Genomic DNA, 18,424 nt, shown 5'->3' with positions numbered 1-18,424 from the left:
GCTATAATGTTGTATTCTTCTGCCAGTGTAACTTTTTTTTCCTGTTGTATTGCTGAGGTCATTGGTTATATGTCAGCAATTTTATTGTTATGCTTGAGATAAAGGTAAAACCCCCAATTTTTTTGGAGGTGGGTTGGAATAGGTTATTTTGCTCAGAGGCTGGAGCAAGCCGAATGGTAACCCTTTAGAATTTGAAGATGACCAAGTCTCCAATATTTTATTAATTAGTAAGGATTCCAAATTGTTATAATGTGAAAATTGCTAATGCATGTCCGTTCTGTTTTTATAGGACATACGTGGGGTTTCATGTACAACAGACATGATAGATATGCCAGTTATGAAGGCAAGTCTCTTAATGGAAATAAAATTAAAAAAACACTTTAATAAAGAATGGCAGATATGTTTGTTTTGAAATGTGTATATTAAATCAAACCACAATGATTTTGCATGATATTAGTTAGATTAGTTATATTAGATTGTTCTCTGCATCACATGTATGGTTCTTTGACAGATTATAAAATGTAAAGGCTTTTGGGAGAAGTTTCATTTGGAGCTGGAATTTATGAAACAGAGTCAGCAGCGTTTTCTCTACAGCAGCAACATGCAAAGAAGAGACTGGTGCAAACTCATTTCACAGCTGGTAAATATTACTATAAAATGTATTACTATGCAAATTCTTTTTTTTTTTTTTTACGCTACTAAAGGTTTCACAGAACTCAGAACTGAATATCTGTTACAGTGCTACGTACACTACCACTGCTTGCAGGTTCTTTTATTTGATGCATACAGACCAGTCTCTGGAACACCGTGGACACCAGTTTCAGCAGTATCCTCAGAAGGTTGGCAAATCTGTGCATGTAGAATTGTAGTACATACCATAATTTTCATTATTTAAGTGTTTGCTGTATTCCTGATTTGGAAATCTATATTTAGACAGTTTAGACCAACTCTTGGGGATTTTGGAAGAGAATGCTATGATTCTTGATGATTCTATGATGATTCTTAACCCCCATCTTGACCTGGCTGTAACTTGTCTTCTAATGGCTACATGCCCATGTAGCCTGGTATTCATCTGATGGATGCTACACTGTACTAGGATCTATAATAAGCAATATCTTTGGCAGCTAATCTGAAATAATCTGTTAATCCGTTCATAGTGGGAACAATTAAGAAAGATACTGTAATCTACAATTTCTTGCCAGGGATCATTACATGTTTGTGTTCTATGCACAGTTTTATTAAATGAGCTCAAAGGAAGATGATAGCAGTAAGCTACTGCCTTGCAGGTAGTCTCTGCAACCTGTCAAATGGGCTCCTTTAAGGCCGGTATCCCGGCTTTGCTAATTGTAAGGCAGTGTGTTGGCGATACCCACCTGCAACAAGTCATGTTACTGACAGGATCTTTAAGTAAGAAACTTTACAGCAGTCACAAAAAATGCATTGCCCGAGAACACTGTATACAGTAAGAACATGATGTTAGACATATTGAAAAATAGGGTTTACATATAACCAGTAATAATGCCATATCGAGTTAACTGCAAGCTCTGGTGTTTTTATGGCTGTCCATTTTACAGTACATATTTTAAAATTCCAGTGCTGCTTTATAACATGTTTTTTTGTATTGAACTAATGCAGGATACTGGTGAGAAGAGAAATTCGGTGTATCAGCGAAATATACTTGAAAATGCCAAGAAGTAAGTTGGGGTCTAGCTTTCTATCAGGTGTATAAAGCTATGTAACTGCAGCTGTTTGTTGATAATGAAGTATTCATATATCGTCTTTGGCTTTGAGTTATGCATTTAATCAGACTGATAGTAGCTGCTGGAAATGAACATATTAGCATGCTAGTACAGTGTTTGTGTATGGTATTTATTACATGTATAAGATGTTCTTATAGCAGACAGGAATTATATATTTTATATATATATATATATATATATATATATATATATATATATATATTTTATATTTCAATAAATAGAATTATTTTCTAAATGTAAACGGTAAAAATAAGCTTACTATTTTGTTTGACTGTTAACTATAGAATATATTGTGATTGTATTTATGTCCTACCAATGTATTCCTAATACAAATGTTTATTTTTTTTATTTCAGGGTTCTTTTAAACATGAATACAAGCAAATCTGGTATACTGTGAAATATGCTTTGTGCACTATTGTTAAATTTTCTGTAACAGCTGTTTATCTGCCTATAGAACCATTCATATAAGCCCTATCCATGTAGGAGATTACAATCTAATGTCCCTATAAACTTTTACACAACAGAAGAGCTTTGTGTGACAGTCAAGTATAGCAGGAAACAAGATCAAATAGTAGAAACCCATGCAAGATACAGGGGAATTATGTACTTGTTACCAAACCCATATTCCTAGTCCTAAAATGCAGCCATGTTTATGTTAAGGGCTTCCAAAATCCCTTTAATTCAGACCACATTGCATGTCAGAGTTCTGTATTTGTGAGTTTTTCAGTGTTCAGCACAAAGGTCAGACCATCATCTGAATTAAAAAGAACATTGTATTGATTAAATATGAATTTATGCCTGGCTCCTATTACTCTGTTTTATAAATGTCAATATCAGAGATTTTATTTACCTTCAATAACTTTGATTGTTTAAAATTGGCTGTATTTAATAACACCAACTTCTCAAAATCCTCTAAAATAACATTTGGGTTTTTAGATTTGAAATGATGTAAAATGAGCAATTGTAAAAGCGTATAAAGTGTACATCAATCTTTAAGAGTTATCATTGTAAATTTTGCTATTTACAAATGTTGATGAGCTTGTCTTTCATCTCATCTAGTGGGCAACTTGTTATTCTCCTTTTAAAAGATATACAGTTAGGTCCATAAAATATTTGGACAGACAATTTTTTTTTTTTTTCTGATTTTAGTTCTGTACATTACCACAATTAATTTTAAATGAAACAACTGAGATGCAGTTGAACTGCAGACTTTCAGCTTTAATTCAGTGGGTTGATCAAGAAGATTACATAAAAATGTGAGGAACTGAAGCCTCAAAAGTATTTGGACAAATTTAAAAGCTGAAAATGTTAATTTCTAATACTTGGTTGAAAACCCTTTGCTGGCAATGACAGCCTGTAGTCCTGAACTCATAGACATCACCAGATGCTGGGTTTCCTCTGCTCTGCCAGGCCTTTACTGCAGCGGCTTTCAGTTGCTGTTTGTTTGTGGGCCTTTCTGTCCGAAGTTTAGTTTTCAACAAGTGAAATGCATGCTCAATTGGGTTCAGATCAGGGGACAGACTTGGCCATTCAAGAATATTCTAATTCTTTGCTTTAATAAACTCCTGGGTTGCTTTGGCTGTATGTTTTGGGTCATTGTCCATCTGTAATATGAAACGCCTCCCAATCAATGTGACTGTATTTAGCTGGATTTAAGCAGACAGTATGTCTCTGAACACCTCAGAATTCATTTGGCTGCTTCTGTCCTGTGTCACATCATGGATAAACACTAGTGTCCCAGTGCCACTGGCAGCCATGCACGCCCAAGCCATCACACTGCCTCCGCCATGTTTTACAGATGATGTGGTATGCTTTGGATGATGAGCTATTCCACACCTTCTCCGTACTTTTTTCCTGCCATCATTCTGGTAAAGGTTGATCTTTGTTTCATCTATCCAAAGAATGTTTTTCCAGAACTGTGCTGGCTTTTTTAGATGTTTTTGAGCAAAGTCCAATCTAGCCTTTCTATTCATGAGGCTTATGAGTGTCTTGCACCTTGCAGTGCACCCTCTGTATTTACTTTCATGCAGTCTTCTCTTTATGGTAGACTTGGATATCGATACCCCTACTTCCTGGAGAGTGTTGTTCACTTGGTTGGTTGTTGTGAAGGGTTGCTCTTCATCATGGAAATTATTCTGCGATCATCCACCACTGTTGTCTTCCGTAGACGTCCAGGTCTTTTGGCGTTGCTGAGTTCACCAGTGCTTTGTTTCTTTCTCATGATGTACCAAACTGTAGATTTTGCCACTCCTATAATTGTAGAAATTTCTTAGATTTGTTTTTTCTGTTTTTGCAGCTTAAGGATGGCTTTTTTCACCTGCATGGAGAGCTCCTTTGACCGCATGTTGTCTGTTTGCAGCAAAATCTTCCACATACAAGCACCCCCCCCAAATCAACTCCAGGCCTTTTATCTGCATAATTGATAATGACATAACAAAGGAATTGCCCACACCAGCCCATGAAATAGCCTTTCAGACAATTGTCCAATTACTTTTGAGCCCCTGAAATGAAGTGATTGTGTAAAAACAATTAGTTGTGGTAATGTGGCCAATAGGCCAATATTTATGGCCCTAACTGTATATCACCTCCCTTACCCACTTATATTTATATATGGCTCATGTTACTCATGGCTAATGGTATTTGGACAACAAGTACTGTTATTATAACTACTGTTTATCTGTATTGTACTGTTTTTGTGGACATACAATGCATAATATTGGCAATTTTGAAAAATTGAGGTACACTATAGAATTCTCTGTTTAATTCTGTTATCTTTTTGCCACTGTTCTGTTTTGTAATGTACTTACCATCTTTTACCTGAAAATTGTTTAATCTCCATAAAAAAAAAAAAAAAAATCTACAAAAAAAAAAGTCAGAAATCTTTTTAACGGTCAGTATTATCAGTGTGGTCAAATGAACACCAGACTAGACCATGCTAGAAGACTACTACTAAAAAAGCAAACTAAGAGGAGGTGATTTTTTTTTTTTTTTGTTGAGCAGGCACATAATGCACAATTCAGTTTGATGAATAACTGTAATTTCTGCCACTACAGACTAGTTAAAAAACAGAAGACATTTCAAGGGTAAATGGTTAAAAATAATCCTATACCTATAACACCTGTAGACAATGGTGATATGATTTGTTGAATGACATCCAGATCCTTCCTTAGCTTCTTAGTCTGTAAAAAACAGTTATTGCAAATTACTTTAATTTCTCCACTTATAATTGTTAATGCTATATTTTCTTACAGAAAGAGTAGTACCATTAGTCCAAGAAGAAGATTACCTCCAAAAGGATTTAATGGGATTGGTATGTACATCATGATACAAATTGCCACTTTACGTACATTTTCTCTGTAACTTTTAAACAATCTGAAATTTTGTTCCTGATATGAAGGTGCACCTCTGGTCAGTTTCTATTAGTTCATTTTTAATAAAATATAGTTGTAGAATTTTTGAGTTTTTGTGGTGGTGTTTCCAGTTGGCAGAGTTTGACTTTTTTGCAGCAAATACAAGGAGACCCAGATTTAAACTTCTTGGCTTGGCAGTAACTACAAACCATTTCCATTTTTCTGATGGTAACACTAGCCTTCTGCGAGTAGTCATTATAAGGATCATGGTGGAATCCTTCCAATGCTAAGCTAAAATGTTGTCCAGTCTGTGATTGGCTGGCTCTTTCTCTCATTTCGTGTACTCAGGTCTCATGCTGTTGTGCTGTTTCTGAAGCTCTATATGTAGCACCTCTCTCCCACAGCGTGGAAAGTCTTCTATTCCTGTCCTCTGAATTTTCTTGTCTACGGTGTTTCATTTTTTTTTTTTTTTTTTGCCTTTGATTGCACTCGGCCATCTGCCTTGATTTGTTTTCTCAAAGGCATTATTACAGGACAGAAATTTGTAAAAGAGTCAAAATAAAAGTATGTAAGCAATGTCTAGCATGTTTGGTTTAAATGTCTCGATGTATTTCCTAGTGAGGACATACACACGTAAATATATATACACACACACACACACACACACACACATATATATTTATATAGTGTTTTATTGTGCAATACTATGGTACATGTCAGAGTGTATATATATATATATATATATATATATATACACTCTGACATGTACCATAGTATTGCACAATAAAACACTGAACACTGAGCTTGCCCCATCAGTTTCTGTACAGAGGAGCTGACTTTCTAATGTCCCCCACAGTCACACACTATTATTATACGTTTTTATATACCTCTGACATATACCACAGCAGTGTGATATTTCTAGCATGTTTGGTTTAAATGTCTCGATGCCTTGCCGAGTGATAGTGGAACATAGCAAGTTTGGATGAAATGTCTCCATGCATTTCCTACTTATGACATACACACATCCAAATATAGCTCTGACATATAGCACAGCGCTGTACAAAGATGACTGGTGCACTTACATGGGTCTCAGTCATATGTATAGCAAGTTTGGTTGAAATGTCTCCATGCGTTTTCAAGTGAAGTTGGAACATACACACACATACATCCAAATATATATATATATATATATATATATATATATATATATATATTTATATGCACAAAAAAATTGGATGTATTTATTAAATTTAAATCATGTTTTCATTTTGTGTTGTATTGCATATGACTGGTATTTTCACTTTATTGTATATTAGTCTATTGCCTGTTAAGATTTTAATGTGTATTTTTATGCAGTGCCCACTAGATGTCATTGGTTTTCCTTGAAAAAATTTACTTAGTGCATTCTCTGCAGTGCACAGCAGATGGCACTATCCCTAAATGAAACGTTTGGTGGATAATGGATAAAATGGATAAATGGATAAAATATTATTGTTCCTTATTATTAAAAAGTTCCTTATTTTTAATTTTTTAACAGATGATGGTCAAACTAAAAGACCATTTATCACAGCATCTTCATCATGTTGGAAAAAACAAAATTGAAAAGATTGTTTTGGACTATTTCTCCAAACAGGTAAATACTTGCGGGCTTAGCGTCAGATCTGTGAACTTTGGAAAAAAATTTGTAATCCTAATTTTAGTGTTGGATGTATGGAATTTTTTTATTTTTTGGGATGGCGATGGGGGCGAGGAGGGTGTTGATAATTTCTTTCAACATCCTTACCCTTTTTTCCTTTTGTTCAGCTATAAAACTCACACAATTGTAAAATTGGGAAATTTACTAAATGTAGCAGTTATTTGAGGTTTCCAACAAACTAGATGATTTATATATAAATGAAGGAATATATGTTAAGCAGCAGAGGTACATTCTTTACATCCTAAGGAAATTCTGACGGCAGCAATATGTTTAGTTCACATTTGAGATTATAGACTTAAACCTGGCAATGATTTTTTTTTATTAATAAAAGGTTAATTTGAAATACTTCAGGTTCCTGCATTAGTGTTTTCTTTTCCTTGCAGCTTGACCTCGTCTGTCTTATACTGGAGGTTGTGTGGAGGAAGCACATGCAAGATTCTGGAGTTCTAAGATTGTGAGTGTGGAGTATATAATATTTTCTTAGTATTTTGCATGTAATCCTGTCTTTAACATTATCCTTATGCTGTGCAGTGCACCCAGAAGCTTTTTATAGATTATAATGATTTAAAGTGTTCTGTAACAGACCTAGAGATATAAACTGTTGAAAGATGATGTAAAGGGGACCTGTATGGGTTTTGTCTGTCCTTTACAAATATAGAACCTTCTGGGATTAGGAATAAAATGGCTATAGCCTAACACAGAATGTGACCACATACACATGGTATACTGGGCATAGGTGAACGTACTGTAAACACCTCAACATTTTGGGGGGAAAAAAGGTTTGTATTCACTTTTCCAGTTACAAAATTTCCTACCCTAAAGTCCTAAGTACATTATACTATAACTATCACGTTTCAAATCTTTGCTCCCATATTCCATAGCCCATTGAAAATGCTGTTTAACACGACTGATATAATAAACTGGCATTCCAGGTTGAGCAACAAGAGACTGTCATGGTGTGGCGTTGACCCCCGTTTCCCTTTTAAAAGATGTTTATTTTACCCCCACCCCAATACAAAGTGCATTCAGATAATTGGTTGACTTACAATAGTCAACCGTTATCCACGTTTAATTGTATACTTACTGTTTATACTAAAAGCATAAAGTAAATGTATTGTCCCAGGTATATTACTTTAAGCAGACTATAAAATCCTACTGTCCGTTGACGTGGTGGCTGGATTTTGCAGGATTCTAAGCAGTAATCTTTGGGTTCTTAGATCTCTGAAATTTTGCAGACATTCCTGCTTGTTCTAGGCCAGCGTCTTCTTTATTTGTGAGTAGTTTTAATGCTCACCTATGAAGGTCATATTTTAGTTACCTGGCAGGTAACTAAAATAAATTTAAAAATGCAAATCTAAATGTCCAAATCATAAGTATGCGTTTTATTTTTTGCAGTGATACTAGTGGAAACCCATCTGAGTATTTCGCATTTAACATCATGTGCAGAATTTCAGAAGCCGCTACCCTAATGTCTATGCCACTTCCTCCTGGTGAGTACAACAGATTGATCTAGCTACCTACTTATGTCAGAAGACCATTACTTAGTTTGCTAATGTAGACACTGGTAAGCAGTGGAATAAGCAAGCACACATTTCTTACAACAACCTGTCAGACATTTATTTCTCTATGTCCCTGTTTTCCCTCACTCCGTGTTAAGTGAAAGTGTTATTAAAAACAGAAAAAGTGAGAAACACAAATTCTAATCCTTTCCGATTATCCAAAACCAGAATAAAATATTTTGTCTTGACACACACAGAACTGAAGTTCTAAAATGTGGAACCCCGGGATCTATAGGCATAATGTTTAAATGTGTTCAGCTTATTTGCACATTACAGCAGTGTTGCTTTGTCAGCGGATCAACGGTTGTGATCTGCCATCTTCCCCTGCTTCCTAGTTTGCAGTCTCTGTATGCATTGAATAACTGGGCCGGGGCAATGTAACTCCTTTGCTTGCACATGCGGGTTGCTTTGCCAAAGCCAGGGAAAAAAACCTAGGGTGTAAATATTTAGATAGAAAGATGATTTCAATAAGCAGAACACCTTCAGTGAAAACAGTGATTGGATTCAAAGATATAACCTACACATGCACATCTTTACTTCTGCAGTTGAAGTAGTCTGCCCATCTTGCCTCCTTGACTTGATAGGCAGCTTCAGTAGTTATTGGAGTGTAGGGTAAAAGCCTCTGTTTGGATGTGTGATTTTATTTTTTCCATTGAAAGTAATATCTATGTATTTTTTCATGATATACTCAGAGTAGGTTTACTTTAAGCTGTTGAAAAACTGTATTGCACCTTACTTTGACGCTAATTTGAACATAATTATGCTGGTTTATTAGGTGACTACAAATTATTGTGCATTAAGAAATGTAATGACAACCCATCCTGTATTTTGTTATAGGTTTCCAGACACTGCATTTGGTTTTAGCTATGCGATGCCTGCCTCTTGGTAATTTTTTGCATTACATTGACATTGGAGCTTTGCCACTGACTGAGGCATTCGTTGTGAAACTTCTTAAAGGTAAGCTGGCCTTTTGTATATTCTGCATTGATGTTCAGTGACATCTCTGAATTTAATAGGTTAGTGCTAATACTTGGTTTATGAAGCTCTTTAAATTCAGTAAACAACGAACAGACCTTGTGTTGGAGGGAAGAAACCAGTAGGAGCACTATGGGTCTCTGAATAATGGTGCGAGTCCTAAGAAGGGCCAATGCGCAGAGTATACGTAACAGCCTGGTTTTCTCCAGAGCCTCTAGAGGTGGGGATGTTGCACTGCAGGCTGTTGCCAGGTTGCAGACTATGTGCTGTACCAAATCAGCAAGCAAAGAATAGTCAAGGAAGGTCCAGGTTGAGGCAAACAAGCAAAGTCAGGAAAAAGCCAGGGGTTAAGTACCAGAAAACCAGAGATTAGACTTCAGTGACTCTGGGGTCATCAAAGACCCAGGAGGCACAGGTTGCATGGGGGGTCACTGAAGACACAGGGATATGCAGGAGGCATGGGTGACATGGGGGTCACTGCAGACACAGGGGAACACTGAAACAGTACAAGGGAAACCGACTGGGCGACAAGGGGTTAACATAGGAGCTGGACTGGGAAGCACTCTGTTAACTGACAGGTGAATGGGAAATGCTCAGTGAAGCTATGGGGCTCAGCAGTAGTGGAGACACGTTGCACAAACACAGAGTGCAGTGTCTGAGCTAGCTAAATAGCCAGGGGCGATTAAGAGACTGATTGGCCAGTGGGAGGGGCGACCCTAAAAAACTTGGAAAAAACCCATGTGGTCAGAACTGCGTGCATGCACAGGAGAGAGATGCTGACGCTTTAGCGAGGAAGAGGTAAATGTGACACTTTATTTCTTTATTCATGCCAAAGTATGAGGCTTGGCACAATTAATTTTCTTGTTGTTAAAATGTATTAAAAAGCCCTTTGGTGGCCTCATGTACATGTAAAAGAGATCCTATTAATGGAAATACCTGACTTCATTATATTCAAAATATAGTTTGGCATTTATATATGGTGTGAGTACAGACATAAATATTCATTACAAATATACACTTAATGCTGTGTAGGTCCATACATTGGTTGGGTCTTTCTGCTTCCTCTGAATAAAGCAGGCCATGATACTGTATATTGGTCAATATTTCTAATAGGTTCAACGCTAGATTTGATTTAAATGGTGTATCTACTGTAGATCTGTTAGAAAATGTGGACTCCTGATCAATGCATATTTGTGTGTGTGTGGGGGGGGGGGGTCTGTGATTGGCAAAAACTGGGTCTGGTAGGTGCATTGTGATGCGGGTAACAATTGTTGTCAGAAATATCTGAGAGATATTGATTGCTTATATTGGATGTATTTTATTAATATTATTACTTTTATTACTATTATTGTTAAACAGAAGAGCTTACAATCTAGGAGGGACGTTATCCCAGCAACCGGTGTGTGTTCACCTTAAATTAAAACATTGCTCTGCTTGTATGGAAATTTTATCTCAGGAGATGATAGGCAGAGTCATTCTTAAAGGCAATCTGCCCAGTCATTGTGGCAAATCTATAAATATCTACATTTAGTACAATTAAAATATAAAGGAGCAAGCATATATACTGTTAAATCTAAAGTACCTGCACATTGTGAAAGAGCAGCTCTTTAAAACAAGCCCTCATTCACCCCTGAAGGCAAGCATTGGACTTCATTAAATCATTCAATAAAATCCCAGCTTTTTTTAATTAAAAAAAAAAAAAAAAGAATCGTCAGACTGCCAGCCAATTATTTATTGTAAATGTAAGTGTAGGCTTTTCTACACTGTTAGAAACCAACTATTAAATGGCTTTAGCGTATATGAGAATAACTTCACATTGTAACAGGCTAGAGAAGTTTGGATAGCTTGTTTAAGATGTCTTTCTGTTTGTTAGGAATAATGTGAAATGTATAATGTATAGGTGCACTTTAACTGGATATCCTGCAAAGAAGTTGCATGAATTAAAATGCATGTATGCTTTAATAATAATAATTATGCCTCTGATATCAAAACTGTTAAATTTTAACTTTTTTTTCAGAACTGGATGACCGTGAAGAAAATGAGAAACTCAAATATAGCATAATAATACGTCTTCCAGAGGTAAATATAGCAATAAAAAACCTCTGTGAGAGCACTGTACTCCTTTTGAAAAAAATTGGACTGAAACTCTGCAAATCAACATTCTGAGTGTAGGAAAGTTACTTGTTACTTTCTTTTGTGTCTGATAAACCTCCACCAAGAAACAGTCTAAAGCCTGGGAGACTTTAAGGGCAACACCAGCCATACAATAAACATCTGTTCTATATACATTCTATAATTCATCATCTTTCTTTCTTTAAGAATGCTGCTTTGTTAAGTGATAAGATAGAATGTGTTCAGTACTGCCTGCTACACTACATCTGCTACAAGACTACAACACACAAAAGCATGTCGACTTTGCCATGGCAGTATATTCTGCCTTGGGCAGATGAATATAACCAGCCTAGATGTGAGAAGCACAGCATGTATATGTCTACCATTGGATAGTTATTCTAATGAGAATTGTTACATAGTCTTGCCAGCATTTTGTAGGGAAGGCAGTGATGCACAATAGATTTTGGCTTGCACTGATTTCTGTGTGCTTTGTGGGTTATGATCTAAAAGTGAACACATCTAAATGCTTTTGATCTACATATCTAGCTGAGATTTTTTTTTCTAATTTATAGCAGTTAAACACCCATTTTTATAAAGTAATTATTAATTAAGGAATAGAAGGTTTTGCTGTAAGCAGTACACTATGTACAGTTATCTCCGTAAAAGGTCGGATAGATTGCTTTTTATTATTTCCACAGATTAAATGCCAGAATAAAAGTGAATAAGGACAAAAGGCTCCAGGATTTCCTATGCCATCATTTCCTGTAGGGAAATCTCATTCTAAAGGTGTTGCGTGGACTCTCCAGTGCAGGATGCAATGGGAAAACATTCTGTCTGGTCAAACTTACCTTTATTTATTTGATTTTCAGAACATTTCTGAAAGAGTTCATCGTTTGTGGGATCATGCCATCAGCAATAACTTTATTGCTATGAAGTATGTGAGAAAATTGCTCTTCAGGCTTAATAACAAAGAGGTAAGCAGTAAATGTAACAACATGTGCCTATTTTGTACTATTTTGTGAAACTGAAGCTAGACTTGTGGCAAGTGTGAAAATATGGTTGTCCTTGTGTTATTTTCCTACATCTTTATTGTGCCAGCAAAAAAGCCCCCAGTCTCTAGCACTGCTTATATTTCTTTTGCCTCCCCATTGTCAAGGTCTCTGAATAAAAAATGTTATATGTAAGTTAATTCCACATTCATAAATAGTGTTGGTGTCCGAATTCGGGTTGACGTTATATTCGACCCGAATATGGCTGTTCAAATTCGGATAGACCCAACCCGAAAACCACAGGATTTGTGTGAAAAAAAAAAAAATGTGTTAAAAAAAGAGGCTTTAAAAGTAATTTGATTATGTGTGATTTGTGTAACTAACTTTTATTTTTTTACAGGTTATCCCACAATGACAGGATGATCACTGCAGGATCCCCAGGCACTAGAGGGTAAATGAGGACAAGTCTCCCCATTCATCACCTCTAGTGCTCTGTGATTGGCTGAGGAAAAGTAAACTCTGATGATTGTTCCAAGCATCAGGATTTCCCTTTCCCCAGTCAATCACAGAGCATTAGAGATGAATGAATGGGGAGACATGTCCTCATTTACCCAGCTCTGCACAGTCCCGAAAAATAACCCAAATTTTTCCCCCTATTGACTTTAATGGTGTTCGAATTCGACGTTCGATCACCCGAACAATATCGCCCTATCGAATAGTGAGATATTCGACCAACACTATTCATAAAGGACTTTTCTTTAACTTGCTTGAACTTTTCTAGATTCGGAGGCCAAACAAATTGCACACAGGTTGACACACTTAGTTTCATATCTATAAGTATATTTCAAGAGGGTCCCATTTTTTTATTGGTGAACATATCTTAACACATCTTAAAGTCAAATGGCTATCAAATCAAGTCCAGAAACTACTTGTAATGAAGCAACAAAGTTGAAATGAATAACCCAAACACTGAACATTCTCAGGACCGTTTGGTTTTTATTTATTAAACACTAGAACTGGGTAAGGAGGTCATTATAGGTTAACAGAAAGCTTAACAAAACCTATATAGAATTTTATTTGGAATTTGCCAAAAGGCACGTAGGAGACTCCGTAAAGCTTTAGTCCAAATCTGGACTTCATGGAATGTATGGCATAAATGCATCTAATATATGATAAATTGCAAGCACATACTTTTCTGTATCTATATTGTTCAATCAAAATTAGTTTATTGATTCTGGGAAGTACAATTGTAGGGAATCAGGTTTAACTGGCTGGAAAGGTTTATTGTGTAAAACACACTCACACATTTCTTTTTAGTGAATTGTATTTGTGTTAGGGTAGCCAGTATAGATTACCCTGAGAACCTTCCATTTAAAATCTGTAAATATATTGGTAAAATCCTTTAATTCTCTTGTAACATTACAAAAAGGGGAATTGAGTTTACATATACAAAGCACCTGATATGTATATACAGTGAAGACACTGAAAATGTATATTTTCTTGAAGTTTACTACAATTAAAACCATTTCATGTGTGTAGAAGTCTGTATTATTGTTGTTCAAGAACAATTTAATGGTCCCAATTTTGTTTCTTTGCAGGTCACTCGGCAGTCACTGACTGAAAGGTCACCGCTCTACATCAACTTTCTTCCATTAAATTACTTGATCATGATGCTTTCTGACGTTGAAGACCGAGGTAATTTTCTTTGCATCTTGAACCTCTTGAGCTTTTTAAAAAAGTCAGTAATTGCAGGCTTCCTATATTTCTATTAGGATCCCTTTAATTCCCTGATAAATACAGAGATCAAAATGCTCTGGAATGCCTTCGTCCTTTTCTGCACTTTTCTTTAGAAACCCCCAATAATCTCTAAAAATCTGAAACTGTAACATGTCTGCAGAGACAAATACCTTACCTGTCTTGCTCACTTTTTTCTTTCCTGGTTTTGCCTTACTTACCATGTAATGGTGCCTTAAAAATGTACTCCTTTTTTCACATTGATCCAATTCTGGACTAGAACCAGAACCCTCTCCAACCCTTTCGGACTGATATAAATTACCCTTTAAATCTTTATTTAGCCATCTTCAGCTCACATTTTGCTAGGCTGTTGCTACTAATCCAACCTTCTCCTGCCCTACAGACTTTTTTTTTCCCTAAGGAGGTATAAATGACTTCCAATTCAAGTACCCGGAGTCAAACATGCAGTTCTGGTAATAACAAACTCAATATACAAATACAATTTGTACTTAAGGCATGAGGTTATTTATTGGAAACCTGAATATTGGGTACACTGGAAATTACATACTTTCACAGTTGTATGGAGTATGGAAAGAAATGGTGCTAACATAAGAATATGGAAAAACGTTTAAAGTATAGTCTACATTGGATCTCAATTTTACATAAATAATACCTAAAAAAGCACAATCTTGTTTGGTTGGTGGGCTAAAAATCTGACCCTTCCAAGATAATTTATTGAAAAGGAAAAGTCAATTTAAAATAAATGGATGTATCCTGATTTCCTACCTTTCTACGTACCCTAATATTTAAAATCCTGGGCTGATGCTGGAGATGTTTAGGGAGAATTTTCCACATAGTCATGACCTTCCCTATAATGCAACCCTTTTTGTATAAGCTCCTACAAAAAAAAGTTGGGGCTTCTACCCACTGATATGTCTAGGAACCAGAGTAGGTTCATCTACATATACAGACAGAACAGCCAATATCTCAAGCCTTGAGACATCCACTCTTCAATACTCCTGACTTCCCTCCATTACTTCCCCTCTTTGCCAACTTAGGTGACAACATCACATTCTCACTGATCTTACTCCACTGTTATTCTAACTTCATCTGTCTAGACTTCTCATGCTGGTAATGTTAGCCCAAATTGATGAGCCATATTCCCAGAAATTGTTTATGCAACAAATACAATACACAGGATATATCAAAACAGATTTTAGTTTCTTGCGATCATGCCATACATCTATTAAGCTTCATTTTGTTTTCGCTGAATTCAAGTGTTGTGTTAAATGGATGTTTTCCAGCATGTATATAAGATATGTTTAACATTCTTTTCTTTTATCTTTTTATTGATATTTTTTTGGCTATTCCAGCCTTGAACCCCTTTGAGGAAGATAATATTGATGCTACATTTCTGGAAGAAATTGCCTTAAAACGAACATCAGCTCTTCTTGGTCTTCATTAACACAGTAAATCTCTAATTTTTATAACACCTTCCTTCGTCTGCATTCATAAGGAAGCACAGACCTGTTTCCTGTGACTGTTTGAAATTATGTGGCTTACTACTGGCATGTGGCACAGATAAATGAACCTGGATGACTGCCAAAACAGTTAATGCGGTCAGGCTTCCAATGATATCAGAAATGTCTGTTGCTTCTTCAGTTTTATGATGTAGTCTATACGCTAGCAAACACTAGATTTATTCAGTATCATGAAATTTTCCTTATAGGAAACTTTGTATCAAATGTAAAAAGACTGCTCTAAAAATGTTTACATACTGTAAATAAGCTTCTTTACAACATGCTGTTTTGATAGTTTTGTAGGATCTATGAACACATCATTATTTTAGATAATAGTTTTATAATAATTCCTCATTTTTGTCATTAACCCTTATAAATTATTCAGTTTCTTGGTTATAAAATAATAATTTTTAATACATTATTTCTGCAAAGTCGAATCTTAAAGCAGCCATGTAATGTGAGTTGTTGAATACAATATTACTGTCTTGATCTTACTCATGTATAGGAAAAGTGGCAAAGGTGATATTTCAGGACCATTGGAATTGAGCTGTGTAGTGATGAATGGAAAACAATCACTGGAAAGAAAGGTCTAGTAAGGCTTGTATTTTGGACCTTTGTATGGATCTTTGTGACATTTTTTTGAACTGCTTTGCCCTTCAAATATGTCACTTCATGGGAGGTAGCAATCTTCAATATGCCGGATGATACCCTGCCATTCTTGTATTCATTCATTTTTACATTGGTTAACAATCAGGTGAATGACCATTGTACTTCATAGCACCATTTAAAGCACACGGGTGCATCAAGAAATGGCCACTGCACAGAGATAATCTAGGGCTATGTAAAACATTAGCTAACCCATGTACATGTTTTGCAGCTGTGTGTTATGCAGGTGTGAAGAGGTATTTAGGCTATGCAGAGCTGGCCTAGCTCATTGAGGGAATAAAAAGCATGTACACAAAATAATAAAAAAAAAAAATATTGACTCACTTTTAGTGACACTTAAAAACAATTGTGAAAAATAGTGGTACATATAATGAATATGTTAAGAAAATGGCATACAATGCATTTCTTCTGGCATCCAATATGTATTATACTTTTTACTAGATTAATATTGAAGCAGGACTGAAAAAAAGTACTAATGTGATATTTGTGTGTTCTTTCAACACAAGGTCACCTATGAGATATTGGGCAGGAGGTGTTCAGAAGAAAAGGTATTCTGGTTACCAACAGAAACCAATTTTTTCCTAAACCTTCACTTGATAATGTTGGTTAGAATTTGGTTACTGTGGACAAGAAAAACAGTTTTCTTTAGAACACTATGTGCACACCATTGTGTACTCTAGACTGCACAATGGGGCAAATGTATGAAACCATAGGGTCCTTAGCCCACACAATACAGACACGCAGGTTTGATGTATTGACCCACTACAACAGTAGTGGAGCTATCTTTCTTGGGACATTTGAAATGAAAAGTTTCATACATGATTTGGTTTACAGAACAGCCTGCTTCCCCCATTTTTACTACAGTGCCTAAAATAGGTTTCCATGCTATGAAGCATGCACAGGGGAGAACACAAACTATTTTTCCTCTGTCCAAAACTATGCCTAACTTTAAATTTCTATTGGCTTTATCATTGGCTTTCTTATGTGCCGGATGTTTGAGCCTGGTTCACTGGGCTTGAAAGGCGCCAGAGCTCCATAAGGTCGTGGAAGGGGAAGTACATTTTCATCATCCGGTATGTATGCATTGGGACGCTGCTCCGCTGTAGTGTAGGTTCCATTTTGCAACAAATGTTGTTCTTCCTCTTGTTGAATCTGCAAAAAATGTTTACAGCCATTAGCAATGTGAATAATAATGTTTTGATAGAAATTTTAAAATGCTGACATTTTAGGGTATTAAGTTATACAAGTAGACCCTTAACAATTATAAGATTATTTTTTTTCTATAGAACTAATAAATATGTGTAATACTTTGGAAATTGTCACTTGAATTTTGTAATAAATTGTTTATAAACTAGTTTTCTATTTTTTATACATGTAAAAAAGGCTTGTTAAAAATAAAAGGCATCATGTAAAATGTGTCTAAATTATTTATTTATTTTGTCTGTGTTTATCAGTACGAAACCATCATTGACACCCATTTATATCAAGACAAGTCCTGAAACGTTTATTTTTTCAGGATAAAAAAAAACCCCACTGTCTTGGCCTACAGTTCCTTTACTTGCCTCCCTTATCCAGCTTGCAGACTCAAAATCTGCTCATGCCACCCAAATTTCCAGGAGCTTTTCTGCAATATTCTATTTTTAAATGCACTCCTTTCATTATATCATTATACCTTTTTCATTAAAACCAAACTGCTTGTCTTTATGCCCTTACATTTTCATCTATTGGCAGGACCCCAGGCTAGTAAATAACATGGTGGTGTTCACCATAAACTCTCAATGCACAAATCCCTTTTACAAATTTTGCCCTATTCTACTTATTACGTTATATAATATTTTTGACAAATCAATTGTTATTACCTAAAATCTCAGGAATAATCATAAATGATGCCAAAAATGGCACTGAATATCCCCCCATCTCCTATACTTGGTCAGTACATTAGAGTTTTAAATAATATAAAGGACATTGTACAGTGGGAAAGTAAACTGTGTATGGGCAGCTTTAGCCACATGACTAAGGACTAAGTTTTATTAACCACCTAGTCGTTATGCCCGTACGAAGGT

At 35.7% G+C, this 18,424-nt stretch overlaps 2 protein-coding genes across 2 annotated transcripts in view; one reads left to right on the top strand and one right to left on the bottom strand.

Annotated features, from left to right (window-relative positions):
• Positions 1-17,775, top strand: part of GSAP (gamma-secretase activating protein) — a 42,078-nt gene extending 24,303 nt beyond the window's left edge. The window contains exons 18-31 of the mRNA XM_072399047.1: positions 290-343; positions 512-640; positions 681-839; positions 1,636-1,694; positions 2,115-2,146; positions 5,012-5,070; positions 6,648-6,743; positions 7,190-7,260; positions 8,202-8,296; positions 9,203-9,322; positions 11,358-11,419; positions 12,322-12,426; positions 14,040-14,136; positions 15,549-17,775. Of these exons, the coding sequence (XP_072255148.1) occupies positions 290-343; positions 512-640; positions 681-839; positions 1,636-1,694; positions 2,115-2,146; positions 5,012-5,070; positions 6,648-6,743; positions 7,190-7,260; positions 8,202-8,296; positions 9,203-9,322; positions 11,358-11,419; positions 12,322-12,426; positions 14,040-14,136; positions 15,549-15,640 (1,230 nt within the window). The 3' untranslated portion in view covers positions 15,641-17,775. The remainder of the gene's footprint in view (positions 1-289; positions 344-511; positions 641-680; positions 840-1,635; positions 1,695-2,114; positions 2,147-5,011; positions 5,071-6,647; positions 6,744-7,189; positions 7,261-8,201; positions 8,297-9,202; positions 9,323-11,357; positions 11,420-12,321; positions 12,427-14,039; positions 14,137-15,548) is intronic.
• CCDC146 (coiled-coil domain containing 146) overlaps positions 14,678-18,424 on the bottom strand; it is a 49,577-nt gene continuing 45,830 nt past the window's right edge. Inside the window, exon 18 of the mRNA XM_072401726.1 lies at positions 14,678-17,513. Within this exon, the coding sequence (XP_072257827.1) occupies positions 17,310-17,513 (204 nt within the window). The 3' untranslated portion in view covers positions 14,678-17,309. The remainder of the gene's footprint in view (positions 17,514-18,424) is intronic.

Source organism: Pyxicephalus adspersus, chromosome 2, assembly GCF_032062135.1.
Source record: "Pyxicephalus adspersus chromosome 2, UCB_Pads_2.0, whole genome shotgun sequence".
NCBI lineage: Eukaryota > Metazoa > Chordata > Amphibia > Anura > Pyxicephalidae > Pyxicephalus > Pyxicephalus adspersus.
The sequence above is the reverse complement of the archived record's forward strand: the minus strand, read 5'-3'. Positions and strand labels throughout refer to the sequence as shown.